Raw genomic sequence first — 24,140 nt, forward strand, 5'->3', positions numbered from 1 at the left:
GGGCTGGCTTACTGTGAAATTAGTGTAGAATAACCCCATAGACTCTAGATTTAGGGACTCAGGTCCCACAGCTGGGAGCAGGCACCTGGGTTTCCTGTTTGAGGAATGATGCTCTCTACTCTTTGCCAGATGTAACTGTTCTTCCAAAATCAAACCATTTCCTCACCGCTCCATTTGCCTCTTCATTTCTTTTTTAAATTTTGCCCTTCAAAATCAATACTTCTTTTAATAACAACAGCAAATGCTTCCATAGCCCTTCCTATGTGTCAGGCCCTATTCTAAATGCTTAACATATATTAAAGGATTACATTTTCATATCAATCCTATGAGATGAGAACTATTATTGTTATCTTAGTCTATCTAGGCTGCTATAACAGAATATCATAGACTAGGGGGCTTATAAACAACAGAAATTTATTTTTCACAGGGCTGGAGGCTGGGAAGTCCAAGATCAAGGCGCTGGTAGATTCTGAGTCTGGTGAGGGCCTATTTTCTTGTTCAAGACCTAATCACCTCCCAAAGGCACCACCTGGGGATTAGGTTTCAACATACGAATTTGGGGGGAGCACAAACATTCAGTCTATAGCGATTATCCCCATTTTTCAGAGGAGGAAATAGCAAGTTGCCCAAGATCCTGAATAGGAGCAGAGTCACTAATGAAACCCACGCCATCTGGCGCTGGAGTCAATATTTTTAATCACCATAAAATGCCGCCTCCCACAAACGTCAATTTAAAAAGGTATTTGGCAGGAACCAGGGAACAGCACATTGAATTCTGCTCTACAGAAAATTTTTCTTGGATGTTTCTTTTTCATAAACTGCAAAATCTCATAAGTTTTGCCCCTGTACACAGCTGTTATGCTTTTATGTACGTGGTTTATATCGGCCCAACAATCTTAAGAAACACGCCTCCTCATATCATGTTTGGAAGTGTAGGTCAGCCAGACTGAAAGATTACCCTTCTCAGCTGATTTATTTTCCGTAGAGTTTAACCAAAACTCTCTCTGTCTCACAAATAAGATCTTTCTGAAAGAGTTCTGCCACAACAGGAGACTTACATAAGAATTTGTAGCTCATTAAATTTTCTTCCCTCTAATACTCAAGGTTGAAATGAAAACTTTTCTGCAAGGCCAGCATTAAGAGCAAATCTAAGTTCTTTATTGATTAAAAAAAAAAAGCTGATTGCATTAATCTTTTTACTTTTTATCTTGTCTTTCGGTCACAAGTCACCAATCCTTTCATGGGAAGGAACTACTTCTATTTCCTGAAGCTTTTAAAGAGGATATAATAGTCGCAGAAAGTTATTTTTTAAACTCAATCTACCATATATGGTTTTAGGATCTACAAACTGGTCGAAGGACCCCTGACCCTATCCATTCTTAAATGTTTCTTGTATCATTTTTGAACTCAGCTTTATTTCCAGAAATGATTAAATATTTAGATAGAAAAAAAATTAGCTGGCACTTAGCTCCTTTAAGTTTTCAAAAATTCTTCTTTCTGTGGGCAAAACTTAGAACTTTATGGACCTGTGATTCTGAGTAAAACCGACACTAAAATCTTTCCCACTTTTTTTTCAAGACTTTTCCAAAAACTTAACATCAGTGACAGAAAGGTCAAAACTTTCAGCAGAAGACTTTTGTGAAAATCATCGCCAGTATTTCAAAGTGAGAGGACAGGGAAAGTGGGAGTAGAAGAATCTCCGTGTTTTTCTTTAATTGCTATGGAGAGGTTTATTCATTGGCACAGAACTAAGCCAGCCCACTGAAAGGCAGCGGATGTTTTCAAGTCCCCTTGGGCGGGCGAAGCAGGTGCTGTTTTGTCTTACATGCGCTGAACACTGAATACATATTGAAAAATATAAAGAACTGATATGTAACCCTTTCACCTGGCCATCATTCACCTCTGCCGGTGTAAAATAACGCTAAAAAAAAAAAGATTAGCACATAAATGTCAGGATGTGCCTGAAGAAGCAGGAATCTTACAGCCACCTTTACATTCTGAGCTCTGTCTGCAGTAAGCAGGCCATACGCAATATCAGGGAAAACAGAGTGTTTGTCACGGAAGGCAGACTGTGGGGTTGTATCTCGGCAAGGCTATCTACAAGTGTGTAATCTTGCCAAACTATCTAATGTCCTGGTACGCGTATCTAGAAAACGGGAACTATTCCAACCTTTAAGCTTGGGAGAGAAATGAGTGATAAAAGCATGTGAAAACATCTGGTCCCAGTCGTCTCCCAGTAACCCTTGGCGTGTCCACAGCTGTTGTTAGCCTCATCCTCTGCGGTCTCCAGCAGTTTGTCCATACAATGAAGGTACTAAACCGACAGTCACCTTCCCCTGCGTGGGTACTCATCATTCATTACCTTTCTGCTTCTCGGTGCTTCGGCCTTTTCCATTCTGCCTAGCAGCCAAAGTCTAGATTGCTGGCGGTAACTACCAGCTGCGTTTCTGGAGAATTGTAGGGCTGGCGGGGGACACGGCAGGGGATGGTCCCCGCCTGCCTTTCCCAGCTTCGTTTGTCTGTGGAACTCTCAGGAGGTGGGCACCAAACAGGTCTTTTTTGTGTCCTGTAGTAGCAACTCCAGTGCTAACAGGGTCGGGGTAGACGGGAGAGTGCCCGACATGAAGACTGAGAAAGATTCCTGAGCTCGCTGCGTTCCTCCAGGGCGCCCTTCGGGCAGGCCCTGGGTAGCGAAGGAGTGCGGGCGCGCGGTGGCGCCCGGGCGAGGTTGCAGGGCCCCCGAACGGTCGGATGGGGGAGCGAGAGCTAAAGCTTGCAGAGCGCGCCGAGCCGCCTGAGCCGCGGCCAGACCCGGGAGCCAACGGCGAACGGAGCCAGCCGGGCTACAGCGGGAGGAGGCCGAGAGGGAGGCGGGGCGGAGCGGGGCGGGGCGGGTGGTGCAGGGGAGGCGGGGGCGGAGGCGGGGGCGGTGTCTCCCCGAGCTGCGCAGGCGTCGCTCGCACCTTGTTGATTAGTCAGTGCTGGGAACGCTGCTATGGCGTTTCTCAGACCCGCGGCTCCTCCTCACACGCTCCAGGCGGAGGGAAGGAGGGGTAAAAGAAGGAGGAGGAGAGCGGGCGGCCGCCGCAGCTGCAGACCCGGGGCCAGAGGAGGAGGCGGAGCGGGAGCCGCCGCATACACCCCGGCCGCCGCCGCCCGCCGCCGCCGCCGGCTTGCTGCGAGTCCTCTCCAGGCTTGAGGGCACGCGGGGCGCCCGGCCATGTCCCGCAGCGGCAGCTGAGCCGGCCGCGGGCCCCCTCCCTCCCCGCCGCCGCGCCCCCGGGCTGCCCGCGGCCAGAGTGCCCGGCGCCTTCCGCGCGCCCCAGACCGCAAGTGCGAGCAGCGGCGGCCGCCGAGGCGCGGGTGGTGCAGGCGGCGGCGGCGGCGGGAGCGCGGGGCCGAAGGAGGCGGGGAAGATGGACCCGGTCCCCTCGCTGGGCTGCAGCCTCAAGGATGTGAAGTGGAGCTCCGTGGCCGTTCCGCTGGACCTGCTGGTCAGCACTTACCGACTGCCCCAGATCGCGCGGCTGGACAGCGGTGAGTCCCCGCCCGCGGACCGCAGCCTCGGCGCGTCTCTGCACGCGTGTGCCCGGGAGGGTGGGACCCTGTGGGGAGTGGGCTGCCCGCCCCCCAGCGTTGGACTTGGCTCGAGCGGCTGCCGCAGCCCTGGCGCGTCGCTCTCAACTCCCCCCAGCAGCAGCTAGAGGTGTGAAAATCAGAGCCCTAGTAGTATAATTTAAAAGGACGCAAAAAAAAAAAAAAAAAAAAATTCAACATAAGGGAAGCCTCTGCAGATAGTAATCTTGGAGGCGAGCTGTCTCTCTTCACCCGCCTGCAAGAATTACTCAACCTGGGAAACCCTGTATGAGTTATCTTAGGCAACTTTCTTACAAAATAATTGTGCTTTGGGTGGCACCTTTATTTTGGATACTCTCCTCCCCCTCCGCCACAAGAAGGAACAGATTTTAGGGGAAAGGCTCCTGGGTGACCAATGGAAGGGATCACATTTCTCGGAGACGTTTTATTACAGCTTGTCTGTTTTGTTTAACTGAAGAGAAAGTAATTTAGGGCTGTGTGTAGAAAATGTTTTTAGCAGAGGTGATGGTATGCTTAAGGTTAATTATTAGCTTAGCGCCTTTCTAGCCTGGAAAATAATTGAAAATACACCAACACCTGTATTGACTTGGAACGTGAGCTCGGAACTAAGAAATGCTTGTGTTTCCTGAAATTGACAACCAGAAACCAACCAAACGTCTCCCAGCTGTTTGTTCTGCAGGTTGACATCTGCAATCGAGTAGATGGATGTGCATACTGTCAAGCAATACCTTTCAGTTTGAGAGTTCTGACGTGTAAGGTGGCAGTTTAGGTGTGTTTTGTCCTTTGTGTTTTGGTAATAACTTCAGTTGATGTTGGCTTCGTGCGATTTCAGACTGTTTGCAGAAACAGGCTTGCTTCTGCTGTGGGGCTGTCAGAAGCACCTGGGTGCAGGCTGGCGGGCAAGCAGATAGAGCTGTGGTCACACAGGCCAAGTCAGAACAGCACTGAGCAGAAAGATGTCATTTCAAGTCACAAGGACTTGGGTTACTCCTTTTCTGGAGTACAGGAGTGAGTAACATGAGACGTATAAACGTCCAAAGGCATTTTTGTTCCCGTTCTTTTCTGTGGGGTTAGATCAGACATTTGAAGTACTGATGTGAAAAATAAAGGCAGGAAAGTTCATGAACGCTGAAAAACAGTCTTGGCATGCGTGTTAGCCTTGTTTGATTGGTGGTGGTAGTGGTGGGCTTTGGGAATAAACTAAGAGTTTTAAAAGTAGTAATGAAGTGCACGTGAGTTCAGGGAGGGTCAGGTGGTGTGTTGAGGCATTTCTGCTTAGAGTGGGCGTGCTTTAAATTTGCGTCTGTAGATCAGAATCAAAGAGAGAGAGAGAGAGAGAGTGTGTGTGTGTGTGTGCTGACAGTGTTTCATTTACTCTTACACCGTGCAAAATTGTGCATATTGGAAGGTTATGTGAGTCCTCACCTTTTCCTACCGTCTCTCATCTCTGCACACTCCCCCAAAACTTACTAGCTAGGTAGTGAACATTGGTGTGTGTGGTGTAAAAGTCACCCAAAAGTTTCATTAAACTGAAAGTTTAAAGAGGCTGAATACCAGTTGCAGACATGTTAGCTTTATTATCCACTTTCCTCTCTACGCCATTCATAAAAAGGGTCTGAATCAACAGTGTACTCATCCCACACTTCTTTTTAAAATTAGGACGTGGGTAGCGAGTCTTAACAGCGTGTCCTTTCAAGCTGTGGATTTTGATCACTATGTGTAATTCCAATTCTTTATTGTAAATTTTCTCTTATTCCCGCTTGAGAATCACAGTGACATACACAAATTTGGAATCATAGCCAAATACTGCTTTATACCTTGTTTCTTTCACTTAATCCCATTGTTAATTTTTTTTAAGCTGCATGATGTTCCATGGGATGATGGCTGTATATCTAGTCCCCTGCAGCGGACATCAAGCGGCTTCATTTTTTACTATTATTAAGTTGTGATGTAATGAATACTCTTGTACATAAATCTGTTTGTTTGGGTTAGTATGTATTCCTTCCCTGCTGAGTAAGCATGTAGATCCGTTTTAAGTCCTTGATACACATTGTCAAATTGCTTTAGAGGTTGTACTCATGTATACACAAATGAGAATTTTGGGAGTACCAGTGTCCCTACAGCCTTAAAACAATAAGTATTTTACAAACAACCAAAAAAAAAAACAAACTGCTAATTTGAAGGGGAAAGTGTTAAATTACCAATTAAATTTGGATAGACTTTAAAAGAACGGATGATAGAGTCCATGCTTATGTTTTAAAATGTTTCACAGCAATGCTTAGAACACGTTAAGGATATGCCACCATGCTCTATGTGAAATTTGTGCAGTCGTCGTCCTGTGTGTGTCCTTTTGCCGGTTTTAGTACTGCAGGTACATTTTACACACGCACACCCTATACTTAGACATGAAAGGTAGTCATTTTCCAAATCACTTGTTTTCAAAGAAATGGAAAAACATGACAGTAGTTGACATTATGTCAAGAGAAAACTGTTGGCTGTTTTAAACAATCATTAAAACCATTAAACATCTGATTTCATAACTGTTGATTATTGAAGGCCTACTATGTGCTGGTACATTTCTAAGTGCTTGATGTATTTCTCATCCTTAGCACCCCATTTTAAGGACTTTGCGAGCCTTGAGATTTAGAGAAATTGAGCGACATACCTAGTAAATGGGGGACTGTGGTTTTCAGCTGACTTTCCGATTCTAAAGACACCTTTTATCTCAAACTGTACTACCTCCTTCTACTAAATGGGAGTAGATTTAGAGTAGGTCTAACGTCTGCTCTAAATAGCCCCACTGTCTCTCTGAGAGCTTGAGGACAGGAAAGTCAATATTTTTAAAACAGTATAGACAGCGAATTAAGCGCTGGCCTCATCCATCGTATCTAGACGATTTTCTGCTTCCTAAAGGAGTGGCTGAAAAGAGGTAAGGGGCAGAGGAGAAGAGAGTACAGAATCTGAGAAAGAAGGGAAAAAGCAGAGTCTGAGGGCTTAGGGTATGTAGATGTGTCTGTCGACATTACTCCTTAGGACATTTGCCATGTTTAACATACTAACTATACAATAAGTAAGAGCTTTCCAGTTCTTTGCCTCATGCATGTCAGTAATGAAATGCCAGTCAGACGCATTCGGTATTCCATCCCCGGTAGCGAAATTTGTCATCGTATAAGATAAATACAAAATTAGTGCGCCTTTATGGTATGGTCTCATGAGTCTTTCTGGAGACTAAAAGAAAAGTACTCCAGCGGTTCTCCTTAGGAGTGAGATACATCTCTTCAGCCAGTGTCTAATCCCCGTCAGCAATGCAGTTAAGATCAGATATCTAACTTCATCATCAATTTTAGAAACTTGGCTGCAGAACCAGGTTCAACAAATGTGTTTATGACTAAGAAGAGGGTGGAGAGAATGCTAATCCTCACCCCATCATCAGCCCATCCCCGCTCAAAGCTAGGTAGGTGGGGAAATTGTTCTGTCTCTGTCTTTTCAATATTTTGTCTTGGAAGGGTTTTCTGAAGGGTTGTTCTACAGCAGTGTTCTTACAGCTTTTTTGCTCTCGTAGTGCCTAAAAATTCTGTAAAACCCTGTACCCTAAGCATGTTTTTAAGTTCATTGCTAAAACTTTTCATCCTAAGTTTAAATAGTTGCAAAGGATGTCATTTTTCAGCATATTGTAAATGTTGACTTTTTAAATTGTTACATCATTTAAAAAACTCTGTAGTGGGATCTATATTTAATTCCCAGTATCATTCATTTTTAAAAACGCAGGAGTAAGTTCTTAACAGTAAAAGTCTTACATCTTTCCTTTTTCTCCTTAAATTCATATTTCCATTTCCCTTCCCCTACAGACTTCTATCCCAATGTAATATAGTGTTTTTGTTTGTTCGTTTGTTTTGGTAGAAGGAAGGATTTATTACTTGCAGTAAATAAGGAGAACACTGGAGATCTTTCCCAAAGCAGTGTCTCCCAATGTAATATAGTTTTATGCATGAAAGTGTCTTATTGATCACTCTGTCTTACGTAACAAAAAAGAATATAAATTGAAATGTAGTATTTTGTATTTCTTTTGGCCATAAGCCTCTTTTTATTTAAATATTTCAGGTTGTTTAAAACAAACAAGTGGAAATTACCTTAGAGAAGGAGTTCCCTAAATGCTGGAGACCTGATCCTCAACAGGCATCACCTTTTTAATTTGTTCCTTTGTTAGTTGCCCTGAGCCCTGTGTTCTTTACACCCTGGGGTAATGAAGATTAGAAAGATCTGGTGAAGGCGCTGTAGACGCATTGCTTTTGTAAAGTGGGAGAAGGAGCTTTGCGAAGGGGAGATGACGAAGGACAGCTTCCCTTTATCAGGAGATGGATGTCCCTCCATCCCAGTCTTGGTTTCAGGCAGATCAGTTTTCAGACAAGAGAATATTTGGAAGTTGGGGATTTAGAAATTGACTCACGTATAGCTATGATGGTGAATCCCTTGGGAAGTGTTGGCTTTGCTTCAGACACATATCCCAGTTCAAAGAATGCTGGTCTAGAGCAGTGAAAGGTGAGCTTATGGTCCTGTCTGCTGAAAGAAGGAGGAAGACCAAGGCTGCGTGAATTGCCAGGGAGAGAGAAATAAAGATGGTGGGCATTGGAGGCAGCTGCGTATAAATTAGCAGCAGTCTGGCCCTCCTAGCTTTGTGGAGGAATCAGAGTTGACTCTAAGCCCCAGGTGTGTTGGGACTGTGGGAGCTTTGGTATTTGCTTTCTGCTGAGCTGCTTCTCTAACTTTACCATGTAAGTGCCTGGAGGGCTGATGGTGCAGAAACAAGGTGGACACTCAGATGGCAGTGAGGGTCCACGTGGCTGTTTGCAAATGTCAAAGGTGTTTATAGATTCAAGTTTTATCTTTGAAATTAATGTAAATTCCCAAAATCTGCTCCATGACTGGTGTTACTTTAATATATATTAAAAAATTTTTTCTAAAGTAACTTAATCTAAGTCTTTTTCTGGGAAGATGTGCTGTGCTTATCTTTGGTTTCATTTCCCCTGGCATTCTAAGTTGTAAGAGGTTATGTGTGCCCCAGGTGAGACAGTTGCTTAAAGGATACTGGATTTGGAGCCTAGAAACCTCCGTTCAGTTACATGCATTGCCATTTCTTAGCCATGTGATCTTGGGCAGTCTCTTAATCCCTTTGATTGATATTAAAGTTTTCTCATGCAGAAAAAAAAATGTACGTTATACTTGCCCATGAATCTCATAGTTATTCATTAATCTGTTTATTCAATAAGCTAATATTTATTAAGGCTCTACTATGTGTCAAACCCTGTTATAGGTATTGGGACAGTAGCACGGAACAAAACAGAAAAAAACCTCTGTCCTCATGCAGCCTACAATCTTATGTATCTACTTACTATGATAGTTAAAGGCAATAATATATGTGAATACATGTGTATTTTATTATGTTTTTTAGTTAATTTATTGTTTTTTGGCCGTACCACGTGGCTTGCAGGATCTTAGTTCCCCCACCGGGGATCCAGCCTGTGCCCCCTGTGGTGGAAGCTTGGAGTCTTAACCACTGGACTGCCGGGGAATTCCCAATACATATGTGTTTTAAAACAATGTATATGTAAGATTGACATAGTGCATGCTCAGAGCAGTTGATGGGGAGGCTTCAGAAGCCTCCCCTTCTGTTGCCTATCATTTAGGCAACAGAAGTCCAGTGAATAATAAACAGATTTTGCTATCCTTACAGATAAAGAAGCTGAGGGAAACGTTCTGTGTGACTTTAGTCCATTTCCTTCTGAGTATTCCAGGTTATTGACTTAGTAATACACAGGTTATAAAAAGGTGGTGTAAGGTCTTTATCAGAGAGAAAGTCTTGTAAACTAACTCAACCAAGATTGGGTTTGGGAGAGACAGGAAGTTAGTTTTGTTTTGTTTTGTTTTTTTTTGCGGTACGCGGGCTTCTCTCCGTTGTGGCCTCTCCCGTTGCAGAGCACAGGCTCCGGACGCGCAGGCTCAGCGGCCATGGGTCACGGGCCCAGCGGCTTCGCGGCATGTAGGATCTTCCCGGACCGGGGCACGAACCCATGTCGCCTGCATCGGCAGGCGGACTCTCAATCACTGTGCCACCAGGGAAGCCCAAGAAGTTAGTTTTAACTTTAGGTTTTAACTTAATCCAGAACCACATGTGAGCCTGACCTAGTGATACTGAGACACTGGAATCTTTTTTTAGTGCATACTCATCGATTCTTTTATCGAATTGATGATGATTTTCGGAGCACCTACAGTTGGAGAACTATTAGCAGGAAAGAAGTGCCTAGTATGATGTTATACACAAGGTGGGTTATGAAGAAAGTCTCTTGAATATTCTTTTATATACCATATACTTTTACTTTCCTCTCGTCATGTATTCTAGTTGGCCATGCCTAAAAATTATGAAAAAAGAGTAGGAGAGGACCTTGTGGAGGACAGTGGATGGAGGTAAACATTTAGACCCACAAGACGAGATTTGGACATGGCTCCTTGAATGCTCTTGCTTTTCAAGTAAGATGGCTGTTTTGAAAGTCTTAAATGAGTATCCACATGACCAGTAAAACAAATCTTAAGATGCTCAGTTCATCTGTAAAAGGAAAACTGGTTTGACCATTGTGATCAACTGCATCATAGTTTAAAGAGAGTATTTTAGTCTCTTTACCTCATTTGGCTGCCTTGTTGAAATAGCAAGTTCTAGTAGACCAGCTTGTAAACTCGTTTATTTTTGTTTGAGATTCTTGAGGTATCTGTCTTTTCACTTAGTAAGCTGCAGTTCTAGGAAGAATCATAAACTCCCTCTCGTCTTCAGCAGGGCTATCAATCTTAAGAAGACCAGCTATTATATGCAACTTGAAAAATAGCTTTTATTCCTGGTTTATGTATCATTTTGTCATACTTGACAAAATATACCTGCTAAAATATTTTTTAAATCTCATGGGATTAACTCCTCTTTTAGATGACATTTCCACATGAAGATGCTCCCCCCACATCTCAGCCTCCACCCCTTTTCCCAGTTTCACAAGATTGTTCACTCGAATTTCAGGTTAAAGGTATTTAGGGTAATTTTTACTGTTTCTTAGCTTCTAAGCACAATGCCTGGTACCTAGGAGGCATTCAGTAAGAATGTAATAAATTAATAAGCAAATTTCAGTATTAAAATTTTTAAGGTCCAAAATATCGGTATTACTAAAGCTGTCTATGACCTCTGCTAGTCTGACATAGAACTTCACGCTTGTTCCACTTGAGATAAGGTGGTAGGTCCTAAAATTAGCAGTAGGGAAAAGAGAGACTGGTAGAGCATCATGATGAAATCATGATTCTTAGGGTCATTAATTATCAATGTTGTAAATAAGTTATTTCTAGAAATTACAACTCAGTTTTTCAGATTTTTTTGCTTTCTTACTAGTTCTTTCATTCTGAAATTAAGATGCCTTCTTTACATATTACATGTAGCTATGTCATTGAATTTTTAATCTTATATCACCTAGAATACCATAAATCTTTGGGACTAGTCAACTCTTAAAACAATAAAGAAAAACCTGATTGGAGAGTCAGCTAGCCATTTAACTATCCATTGTCTCATCTTCTCAGGGCACCAGGGATTTTACTTCTAAGCAAAACAAGCCACTTGATTTAAGTAGTGTTACAAAACTACAACTGCTAATTTGATACAGTTGTCATCTTCCTAGAATAGCCCCAAGATTGACTTGAAACCATAGTGTCTTAATCCCAGACAATGAGTTTCCTTTTCTGCCATTGCAGGAGTATTACATAGTGGTAAAATAAAAAGGAAAAACCAATATTCCTGAGCTGTTTTCTAGTTTTGGGGATGAATTACTTTATATATACTTACACGCAAGTCGTTTTAATTGATTCTGCTACTTCTTAAACCTACTTTGAAGTATTTAAATACCACTTGGGCTTTGATGACTTGAATGGTTGTTTAATAAATATCAAGTTATTGAATTCAAAATGCAATGTGAAGTCTTATAGTTATGAAGCTAGTTGTTATTCAGGCTAATATTTAACGTGTACAGTAAGTTACTACGATTAGCCCTGGTTATAGTTTAGAGAGGAATGTAATTGTGAGCAGTGCTTATGTTTGTATCCTTGTGAAGATTTAAAATAGGTTATATTCTGTTGTTTTTTTCCACTCAGTAGAGAAAAATTTCCTTGGTCAGACTTTTTTTTTCAAGGTGACAGTTTTCTCAATACCAGACTTTAAGATGTTAGAAATGAAAATTTGCTTTTGATAATTAGTTCACATTGACAGTATTTTCCTCCTAGCAGGGAACCAGATTCAGATATCCAAGAGTAACTGGAAAAGGGTAAATATTTACTTTTCTATTTTTAAACATATCTTGTTACCTTGTAGGTAATTAGGAAGCACTGGTTATAAGAGATTTTTGTCATCCATTCAAAAAAACGTTAATGAAATGCCAGAGGAAGCTCACTTGAATAACTCCAGGCCATCCATCTATGCAGATGCTATACTCCGTGATTGATACTCACTTTGAATTGCCACTCTCTTCCTTTAGCAGCAATGGGCAAGTAGGGAATGGCTGGAATCAAGGACCTAACATCTATTCCATTGTCATTCCTCGTCCCCAGTAGCTTGTGCTATGAAATCTTCAATTTGTTTCAGGTTAACATTTAATGTAATGCAGAATCCATTTTTACCTTGGACCACCGACCCACAAAATCAGTCAAGCACCAGACCCAAGTTAAAAACAATTCAATTAGTTATGCCTAAAGAGGGCGAGAGCTCTAGAAGGTTCAGATTACTTATTTAAAAATAATAAAGAACATAAAGCTTCATTAAGATATTCTGCTGTTATTTTTTCCTGTTTATTTTGGTCCAGTCTTTGGTCTGTTAAGAGGAAGGGAGCCACTGAGAGTAGACAGGATCAAGAGAAAAATTTTCACAAGCTCAGCATGGCCAGGTACATCAGTTTAGGTTAATTTCAACTGTATGTAACAGGGACCAAAAAAAAAAGGTGGAGATTTCTTTTTCATATAACTAAAGTCTAAAGGAACACGGTCCAGGATGATAGGGCAGATCCACAGAGTCAAGGACCCAGGCTCCTCATGTCTTTCTGCTCTGTCATCCTCAGAGGTAGTTTTTTGTTTGTTTGTTTGTTTTTTGCGGTACGCGGGCCTCTCACTGCTGCGGCGTCTCCCGCTGCAGAGCACAGGCTCCAGACGCACAGGCCCAGCGGCCATGGCTCACGGGCCCAGCCGCTCCACGGCACGTGGGATCCTCCCGGACCGGGGCGCGAACCCGTGCCCCCTGCATCGGCAGGTGGACTCCCAACCACTGCGCCACCAGGGAAGCCCCTCAGAGGTAGTTTTGACTTTATGGTTCTCAGTGGCTGCTAGAGCTCCAGCGATCGTGTCTGCATCCCAGACAGGAGGAAGGGGAAAAGGGTATGTTTGACTGCACCATACTTACATCTCATTGGTCAGGACTTACACACTCCTATATGGGCAGGAAGGCAAAGAACTGGAGTCTTAACTGGGCACAGTGCCCAGGGATTTTTACTGCAGGAGAGGGAAGCAATGAATATTGGGAGCCGCCTAGCAGCTTTTGCCATTCAGATTTTTGCTTTGATGCCTTTTCTTTACTTTTTTTCTCCTATTCAAAACTTACTAAAATAGTCATGCCTTGTAAATAACTAGTAAGAACCTCCTGTATAGCACAGGGAACTCTACTCAATACTCTGTAATAACCTATATGGGAATAGAATCTAAAAAAGAGTAGATATTTATATGTATAACTGATTGACTTTGCTGTACAGCCGAAACTAACACAACATTGTAAATCAACTGTACTCCAATAAAAATTAATTTTAAAATAAATAAATAAAGTTACTGTGCATCTTAAGAAAAAAACAAAAGTCATGCTTTGGGCCCTAATTCCTTGACATCTCCTTGTTCAGGTTCTTCCTTAGCTAAGAGAGTAGGAACTTCTTGCCCCAACTTACTTTTCTCTCTTCATCCTTGAGCTAAAACCTTAAAGCGGTTCTATTTAAGAGGCCCCTTATTAGAGGTGGAAGTACTTTATCAGTAAGCCATGAAAAGTTGTATACTCTAAGAAATTGTTGTTAGAAGGCACTCTCACATTCTTTTTTGGTTTGTCTGCTTGTCAGGTTTTGTCCCAGACCTGATATACACAATGGGGATAGTTGTCCAATTTTTTTTTTTTTTTTGGCTGCATTGGGTGTTTGTTGCTGCGTGTGGGCTTTCTCAAGTTGCGGCGAGCGGGGGCTACTCTTCGTTGCAGTGCGCGGGCTTCTCACTGCCATGGCTTCTCTTGTTGCGGAGCATGGGCTCTAGGCATGCGGGCTTCAGAGTTGTGGCTCGCAGGCTTCAGTAGCTGTGGCTTGCGGGCTCTAGAGCACAGGCTCAGTAGTTATGGTGCACGGGCTTAGTTGCTCCGCGGCTTGTGGGATGTTCCTGGACCAGGGCTCGAGTCCATGTCCCCTGCATTGGCAGGCAGATTCTTAACCACTACACTACCAGGGAAGCCGTGTCCAGTTTTTTAAAGGTGCTTTTTTTCCTGCTCTATTTCTTTTGCCAGAGAGGCTTGGCGGTTTTTTTTTTTAAAACATACTATTTCCCCCCCAGATATCATTGTTATAGAGAATTTGGAAACAGAAACAGAAATTTGGAAACATTTTCTGTAGACAGAAAATGACAGAAATGAATATCAGTGTTAATTCCAGAGGTTATATAATTTGTTATGTAACCTTTTTTTCTTTTTAAATTTTATTTATTTATTTTGGGCCGCGTTGGGTCTTCGTTGCTGTGTGCAGGGTTTCTCTAGTTGCGGCAAGCGGGGGCTACTTTTCGTTGCAGTGCCGGCTCGCAGGCTCTAGAGCGCAGGCTCAGTAGTTGTGGCCCACGGGCTTAGTGGCTCCGCGGCATATGGGATCTTTCCGGACCAGGGCTCGAACCCGTGTCCCCTGCATTGGCAGGTGGATTCTTAACTGCTGCGCCACCAGGAAAGTCCTGTAACCATTATTAACATTTTCCTATTATGCAGGCATGCCATGTAAATGGAGAATATATATAAAAGTGAGACCAAGCTATATGTAAAACTTTTAAAATTTTGCATTATATCATGAGCATTTTCTTTCATTATTAATATTCTTTGAAAATAAAATTGTCATGACTGAATGTGATTCTTCTATTACCAGTTAACCATGATTTGACTATTTTCCACTTGTTAGACATTTAGTTGTTTTGAGTGTTATGTTTTTGAGGCTATCTTTATACTTAAATTTGACAGTTTTATACATCATTTCATTATTTGGGATTCCTGGAAGTGGGATTAAAAAAAATTTATTTTTTAGATTGTTGATGTGTACTGCTAGATTGTATCCGGGAAAGTTTGTACCATTAACAATGAATGAGTAATATCATTGTGCATCATTGAATATCATAGGTGTTTTTCAGTCTTTGCTAATTTAGATAATTTAAAAGTTGGCACTTTTTCTAATTTGTATCGCTTTGATGACTAGTAGAATAAATTCAATGATTTTATCATATTTGTGAATTTTATGAGTTATTTGTTTAGTTTTTCGGTAGAGTGTTTTTTTTAAAGCTTCTGTAATAAAAATAAAATCCTAGTGTCCTTTATTCCTGGTTTTTCTGCAGGATGTTTATAAGTAATCTCCAGGTTTCAGGTGGGCTTAATCACTTTATAAACTTCTGTTCTATTTTTTCCAGTTAATGTTCATAAATAGGTATTACCTGTTTCTGAAATTGAATAAGTGTGGTTAATTTACTTTTCTTCATCGAGTTGGATATTGGATTTAAATGTTATGTTCAGTGTTGCATTGTGGCCAGTCAATAATCTCATGAAAATCTTGATAAAACCATGTTGTGTGTTCGTAGCTATAATTATACATACAGAATTTGAATCATGTCATGGAGAGCTCCCACTGGTACGTCATTGTTGACAAATTCCTGTGCATTGCATAAAACTAAGCTGACAAACTAGGTTCATTACTATTCACTTTTAAAGACTAAGAATGAATAGACAAGTTTATAAAAATATTTCATTATTTTTACATGTAATCTATAATGAACCCTGAAGTGCTGCATTTAGGGCAGGTAGAGTTTTCTATTCCATTTCCTATTCTCTCTCTTGTAAGCATTAGGTTTTGGCAAATTGAGAACCTGTTGAAGCTTAGAATCTGAGTGCTGATGTGAGAGAATAAATACTAGAGATTCACAGATAACTTCAAGACCAGGAGAGAAGCAAACATGATAGTTTGAATGTCGTTTCATTTCCTCTGTTGAATATCTGTGCAAATGTCGACTTTGATGTAGTAATGTTTAAGAAGAAGGGAACTGGAGGTAAGAGAAGGAAAGCCCGGTTTAATTCTTTCTACGTATAGACAGTGATTGATGGGGGAATGAAATACTTATCCCACTGCCAACTTGGCACCTGAGGACTCTATAAATAGTTGTCTTTATCAGAGGCTTGAGGTGACAGTTGCTGAAAGCACAGTACAAGATGACTTTAAGAGAATCTTTTAGTGCCAAAGAAGAAGCCTCAAATTAACTTCACAGGGGATCAGGTAGCTTGTGAATTGTACTTGCCCCTCCCCCCAGTCTTCTGTCTTTTTTCTTGACCCTGTTGGGAAGCTGTCAATCTGAGCAGGTTGTATACAGTTGAATACAGTAGCTATCTGAGGAGTTTCGTGTTAATGGACACTAGAGGGGGAGGGAAGAGGAGAAATATATGAATTAAGTTATAAATATCATGTATAGTCTATTTAGTTTTTTAAATTGTCACAATGAAACAAAACTTCATTTCTCCCAATTATAAACATCATGTATTCACAATTAAAAATTTGAATGCATGGAAATATTTTAAAACTAAAGATAATCTGAGGTCCCACCATCCTAAGATAACTTGGTGACCGTCCTCTCTTGCATCCTCTATTCTCTTTCTCTCTTACACTCTTATAATTTTACAGAAACAAGGCATTTTATCTACCACTTTTGTGTTTTGTTTTTTTGCTTTCTCCCTTCACATCAACCCCCATTCCTCCAATCCAACCCTGCCTGCCCACACAATCCACTTTAATAATCCAGGAGTATCTTTCATATTTCCTCTATACTCATATAATTCTGCACTGACGTTAGATTTACAGTCCTCCCTCAGTATCTGCAGGGGATTGGTTCCAAAACCCCCGCAGATACCAGAATCTGTGGATGCTCAAGTCCGCATAGTAAAAATGTCCGTAGTACAGTGGCCCTCTGTATCCATGGGTTCTGTGTCCGTGGATCCAACCAACCTTGATTCGAAGACAATACTGAAACAAAATTCTGTCATTGCTTTTTAAAAACAGGATTATATTATACATACTTGTGTATTATACATACTTCTTGGCTTCTTGTTTATGTCACTCATGGGAATCTTTCTAAATCATCTGGTGTAAAACAAATTCATTCTTTGTTAACAGCTGCATAATAGTCCATGGTACGGGTATACTCATTCTTCTGTTCATTTGTGTTCAACTTGTTCCTAGTTATTGGTCTCACTAAACCTCCATGTACATGATGTTGTTAATTTGTTCATTATTTCTATAAAAGTCTGGTTTCTCTCACATATCTTTTACTTCTCCCCCAAACATCTTTGATGGCACTGTCTTCCTGATTCTCTTAATCTCACATGCAAGGACCAGAATGAAATCTTTTTAGAAAAAATTATTTAGGGAAAGTGGGTCTTCTATCCCAGTATCAGAACCCAATTCACAGAAGTGGACCCGATTTAACAGCGGTTGCCCGAATGCTGTCCAAAAAGTCGGTAACAATTCTCATTTCCATCCCTGATGTATGAGAATACCATTTCTCCAAACCTGTGACAACCATTAGATGTTATAAAGTTTAAAAGAAATATTTGCCAGACTAATGGACATAAAATGAAATCTGCTATGTTAATTTGCATTTGCCTGACCATTAGTGATTTTTGTGCCCTTTTAATGTCTGTTTATCATGTAGACTCGCTCTTCTGCAAATTGACATATTTTTTGCTGCTTTTTCTGTTGTCATTTTATTCTTGCCAATTTCTAGGTGCTGTTTATATTATTCTAGAGATTTTTTTCTTATTTACATTTACCTTATCTGTTGACTTTGCTTGTTATATGTATCCACTCAAGAGTTTAAAATTTTTACTTAGACAAGTGTCTTTTTTCTTTTTTTAGAAATTTCATAAATGTCTGAAATAAATGTCTGAAACATTTATATTAACATAATTCCACACAAATAACCCAATGAAAGTTTAGTATTAGTTGTTTGCTTGTTTGTTTGTACTGCAGCTTCTTATTAGTCATCAATTTTATACACATCAGTGTATACATGTCAATCCCAATCGCCAAATTCAGCACACCACCATCCCCACCCGCCACGGTTTTCCCACCTGGTGTCCATACCTCTGTTCTCTACATCTGTGTCTCAACTTCTGCCCTGCAAACCGGCTCATCTGTACCATTTTTCTAGGTTCCACGTACATGCATTAATATATGATATCTGTTTTTCTCTTTCTGACTTACTTCACTCTCTATGACTAGATCCGTCCACATCTCAACAAATGACTCAATTTCGTTCCTTTTTATGGCTGAGTAATATTCCATTGTATATATGTACCACAACTTCTTTATCCATTCGTCTGTCGATGGGCATTTAGGTTGCATCCATGATCTGGCTATGTAAATAGTGCTGCAATGAACTTTGGGGTGCATGTGTCTTTTTGAATTATGGTTTTCTCTGGGTATATGCCCAGTGATGGGATTGCTGGATCATATGGTAAATCTATTTTTAGTTTTTTAAGGAACCACCATACTGTTCTCCATAGTGGCTGTATCAATTTACATTCCCACCAACAGTGCAGGAGGGTTCTCTTTTCTCCACACCCTCTCCAGCATTTGTTGTTTGTAGATTTTCTGATGGTGCCCATTCTAACTGGTGTGAGGTGATACCTCATTGTAGTTTTGATTTGCATTTCTTTAATAATCAGTGATGTTGAGCAGCTTCTCATATGCTTCTTGGCCATCTGTATGTCTTCTTTGGAGAAATGTCTATTTAGGTCTTCTGCCCATTTTTGGATTGGGTTGTTTGTTTCTTTAATATTGAGCTGCATGAGGTGTTTATATATTTTGGAGATTAATCCTTTGTCCGTTGATTTGTTTGCAAATATTTTCTCCCATTCTGAGGGTTGTCTTTTCATCTGGTTTATGGTTTCCTTTGCTGTGCAAAAGCTTTTAAGTTTCATTATGTCCCATTTTTTATTTTTGGGTTTATTTCCATTACTCTAAGAGGTGGATCAAAAAAGATCTTGCTGTGATTTATGTCAAAGAGTGTTCTTCCTATATTTTCCTCTAAGAGTTTTATAGTGTCCGGTCTTACATTTACGTCTCGAATCCATTTTGAGTTTATTTTTGTTTATGGTGTTAGGGAGTGTTCTAATTTCATTCTTTTACATGTAGCTGTCCAGTTATCCCAGCACCACTTACTGAAGAGACTGTCTTTTCTGCATTGTATATCTTTGCCTCCTTTGTCATAGATTAGTTGACCATAGGTGCGTGGGTTTATCTCTGGGCTTCCTATCTTGTTCCATTGATCTATGTTTCTGTTTTTGTGCCAGTACCATATTGTCTTGATTACTGTAGCTTTGTAGTATAGTCTGAAGTCAGGGAGTCTGATTCCTCCAACTCCGTTTTTTTCCCTCAAGACTGCTTTGGCTATTCGGGGTCTTCTGTGTCTCCATAGAAATTTTAAGATGATTTGTTCTAGTTCCGTAAAAAATGCCATTGGTAATTTGATAGGGATTGCATTGAATCTGTAGGTTGCTTTGGGTAGTATAGTCATTTTCACAATATTGATTCTTCCAATCCCAGAACATGGTATATCTCTCCATCTGTTTGTATCATCTTTAATTTCTTTCATCAGTGTCTTATAGTTTTCTGCATACAGGTCTTTTGTCTCCCTAGGTAGGTTTATTCCTAGGTATTTTATTCTTTTTGTTGCAGTGGTAAATGGGAGTGTTTCCATATATTCTCTTTCAGATTTTTCATCATTAGTGTATAGAAATGCAAGTGAATTCTGTGCATTAATTTTGTATCCTGCAACTTTACCAAATTCATTGATTAGCTCTAGTAGTTTTCTGGTGGCATTTTTAGGATTCTCTATGTATAGTATCATGTCATCTGCAAACAGTGACCATATTACTTCTTCTTTTCCAGTTTGGATTCCTTTTATTTCTTTTTCTTCTCTGACTGCCGTGGCTAGGACTTACAAAACTATGTTGAATGATAGTGGTGAGAATGGACATCCTTGTCTCGTGCCTGATCTTAGAGGAAATGCTTTCAGTTTTTCACCGTTGAGAATGATGTTTGCTGTGGGTTTGTCGTATATGGCCTTTATTATGTTGAGGGAGGTTACCTCTATACCCACTTTCTGGAGAGTTTTTATCATAAATGGGTGTTGAATTTTGTCAAAAGCTTTTTCTGCATCTGTTGAGATGATCATGTGGTTTTTATTTTCAATTTGTTAATATGGTGTATCACATTAATTAATTTGCGTATATTGAAGAATCCTTGCATCCCTGGGATAAATGCCACTTGATCGTGGTGTATGATCCTTTTAATGTGTTGTTGGATTCTGTTTGCTAGTATTTTTTTTTTAACATCTTCATTGGGGTATAATTGCTTTACAATGGTGTGTTAGTTTCTGCTTTATAACAAAGTGCATCAGTTATACATATACATATGTTCCCATATCTCTTCGCTCTTGCGTCTCCCTCCCTCCCACCCTCCCTAGCCCACCCCAGTTTGCTATATTTTGTTGAGGATTTATGCATCTATATTCATCAGTGATATTGGTCTGTAATTTTCTTTTTTTGTAGTATCTTTGTCTGGTTTTGGTATCAGGGTGATGGTGGCCTCATAGAATAAGTTTGGGAGTGTTCCTTCCTCTGCAATTTTTTGGAAGATTTTGAGAAGAATGGGTGTTAGCTCTTCTCTAAATGTTTGATAGAATTCACCTGTGAAGCCATCTGGTCCTGGACTTTTGTTTGTTGGAAGATTTTTAATCACAGCTTCAATTTCATTACTTGTGATTGGTCTGTTCATATTTTCTTTTTTTCCTGGTTCAGTCTTGGAAGGTTCTACCTTTCTAAGAATTTGTCTGTTTCTTCCAGGTTGTCCATTTTATTGGCATAGATTTGCTTTTAGTACTCTCTTATGATGCTTTGTATTTCTGTGGTGTCCTTTGTAACTTCTCCTTTTTCATTTCTAATTTTATCGATTTGAGTCCTCTCCCTCTTTTTCTTGATGAGTCTGGCTAATGGTTTATCAATTTTGTTTATCTTCTCAAAGAACCAGCTTTTAGTTTCATTGATCTTTGCTACTGTTTTGTTTGTTTCTATTTCATTTATTTCTGCTCTGATCTTTATGATTTCTTTCCTTCTGCTAACTTTGGGTTTTGTTTGTTCTTCTTTCTCTAGTTCCTTTAGGTGTAAGGTTAGATTGTTTACTTGAGATTTTTCTTGTTTCCTGAGGTAGGCTTGTATAGCTATAAACTTCCCTCTTAGAACTGCTTTTGCTGCATCCCATAGGTTTTGGATTGTCGTGTTTTCATTGTCATTTGTTTCTAGGTATTTTTTGATTTGTTCTTTGATTTCTTCAATGATCTCTTGGTTATTTAGTAATGTATTCTTTAGCCTCGATGTGTTTGTGTTTTTTACATTGTTTCCCTGTAATTCATTTCTAATCTCATAGTGTTGTGGTCAGAAAAGATGCTTGATATGATTTCAGTTTTCTTAAATTTACAGAGGCTCGATTTGTGACCCAAGATGTGATCTATCCTGGAGAATGTTCTGTGTGCACTTGAGAAGAAAGTGTAATTTGCTGTTTTTGGATGGAATGTCCTATAAATATCAATTAAATCTATCTGGTCTACTGTGTCATTTAAAGCTTCTGTTTCCTTATTTATTTTCATTTTGGATGATACGTCCATTGGTGTAAGTGAGGTATTAAAGTCCCCCCTATTATTGTGTTACTGTCAATTTCCTGTTTTAGAGCTGTTATACTTGCCTTATGTATTGAGGTGCTCATATGTTGGGTGCATATATATTGATAATTGTTATATCTTCTTCTTGGATTGATCCCTTGATCATTATGTAGTGTCCTTCCTTGTCTCTTGTAACATTCTTTATTTTAAAGTTTCTTTTATCTGATATGAGTATAGCTACTCCAGCTTTCTTTTGATTTCCATTTGCATGGAATATCTTTTTCCATCCCCTCACTTTCAGTCCGTACGTGTCCCTAGGTCTGAAGTGGATCTCTTGTAGACAGCATATATATGGGTCTTGTTTTTGTATCCATTCAGCAAGCCTGTGTCTTTTGGTTGGAGCATTTAATCCATTCATGTTTAAGGTAATTATCGATATGTATGTTCCTATGACTATTTTCTTAATTGTTTTGGGTTTGTTTTTGCAGGTCCTTTTTTCTTTTGTGTTTCTCAGTTAGAGAAGTTCCTTTAGCATTTGTTGTAGAGCTGGTTTAGTGGTGCTGAATTCTCTTGGCTTTTGCTTGTCTGTTAAGCTTTTGATTTCTCCCTCGAATCTGAATCTGAATGAGATCCTTTCCAGGTAGAGTAATCTTGGTTGTAGGTTCTTCCCTTTCATCACTTTAAGTATATCATGCCACTCCCTTCTGGCTTGTAGAGTTTCTGCTGAGAAATCAGCTGTTAACCTTATGGGAGTTCCCTTGTATGTTATTTGTCATTTTTCCCTTGCTGCTTTCAATAATTTTTCTTTGTCTTTAAATTTTGCCAGTTTGATTACTGTGTGTCTCGGCGTGTTTCTCCTTGGGTTTATCCTGTCTGGGAGTCTCTGCGCTTCCTGGACTTAGGTGGCTATTTCCTTTCCCATGTTAGGGAAGTTTTTGACTGTAATCTCTTCAAATATTTTCTCTGGTCCTTTCTCTCTCTCTTCTCCTTCTGGGATCCCTATAATGTGAATGTTGTGTTTAATGTTGTTCCAGAGGTCTCTTAGGCTGTCTTCATTTCTTCTCATTCTTTTTTCTTTAGTCTGTTCAGCAGCAGTGACTTCCACCATTCAGTCTTCCAGGTCACTTATCCGTTCTTCTGCCTCGGTTATTATGCTATTGATTCCTTCTAGTGTAGTTTTCATTTCAGTCACTGCATTGTTCATCTCTGTTTGTTTGTTCTTTAATTCTTCTAGGTCTTTGTTAAACATTTCTTTCATCTTCTCGATCTTTGCCTCCATTCTTTTTCCAAGGTCCTGGATCATCTTCACTATCAGTATTCTGAATTCTTTTTCTGGAAGGTTGCCTATCTCCACTTCATTTAGTTGTTTTTCTGGGGTTTTATCTTGTTCCTTCATCTGGTATATAGCCCTCTGCCTTTTCATCTTGTCTGTCTTTCTGTGAATGTGGTTTTTGTTCTACAGGCTGCAGGATTGTAGTTCTTCTTGATTCTGCTGTCTGCCCTCTGGTGGATGAGGCTATCTAAGAGGCTTGATGGGAGGGACTGGTGGTGGGTAGAGCTGACTGTTGCTCTGGTGGGCAGAGATCAGTTAAACTTTAATCCACTTGACTGTTGATGGGTGGGGCTGGATTCCTTCTCTGTTGGTTGTTTGGCCTGAGGCAACCCAATACTGGAGCCTACCTGGGCTCTTTGGTGGAGCTAATGACAGACTCTGGGAGGGCTCATGCCAAGGAGTACTTCCCAGAACTTCTGCTGCCAGTGTCCTTGTCCCCATGGTGAAACAGAGCCACCCCCTGCCTCTGCAGGAGATCCTCCAACACTAGCAGGTAGGTGTGGTTCAGTTTTCCCTGGGGTCACTGCTCCTTCCCCTGGGTCCCGATGCGCACACTACTTTGTGTGTGCCCTCCAAGAGTGGAGTCTCTGTTTCCCCCCTGTCCTGTCAAAGTCCTGCAATCAGTTCCCACTAGGCTTCAAAGTCTGATTATCTAGGAATTCCTCCTCACATTATCAGACCCCCAGGTTGGGAAGCCTGACATGGGGCTCAGAACCTTCACTCCAGTGGATGGACTTCTGTGGTATAAGTGTTCGCCACTCTGTGAGTCACCCACCCAGCACTTATGGGATTTGATTTTACTGTGATTGCGCCCCTCCTACTGTCTCATTGTGGCTTCTCCTTTGTCTTTGGATGTGGAGTATCTTTTTTGGTAAGTTCCAGTGTCTTCCTGTTGATGATTGTCCAGCAGCTAGTTGTGATTCTGGTGTTCTCGCAAGAGGGAGTGAGAGCACGTCCTTCTACTCCACCATCTTGTTTCCTCCTAGACAAGTGTCTTTTTCCTGTGTTTTCACTCTTGGCTGAGAAAGTGACTCCTAGATTGTATATACATTTTCTTAGATATTCTAGGAAGATTGAAAAAAAATTTTTTTAGGGCTTCCCTGGTGGCGCAGTTGTTGAGAGTCCGCCTGCCAATGCACGGGAAACGGGTTCGTGTCCCGGTCCAGGAGGA

The 24,140-nt window shown here is 40.7% G+C and overlaps 1 protein-coding gene across 1 annotated transcript in view; it reads left to right on the forward strand.

Annotated features, from left to right (window-relative positions):
- Positions 1-2,991: 2,991 nt before the first annotated feature.
- Positions 2,992-24,140, forward strand: part of GAREM1 (GRB2 associated regulator of MAPK1 subtype 1) — a 209,143-nt gene continuing 187,994 nt past the window's right edge. The window contains exon 1 of the mRNA XM_079943353.1: positions 2,992-3,537. Within this exon, the coding sequence (XP_079799479.1) occupies positions 3,417-3,537 (121 nt within the window). The 5' untranslated portion in view covers positions 2,992-3,416. The remainder of the gene's footprint in view (positions 3,538-24,140) is intronic.

The sequence above is a fragment of the Stenella coeruleoalba genome, assembly GCF_951394435.1.
Source record: "Stenella coeruleoalba genome assembly, chromosome: 14".
Taxonomy (NCBI): Eukaryota; Metazoa; Chordata; class Mammalia; order Artiodactyla; family Delphinidae; genus Stenella; species Stenella coeruleoalba.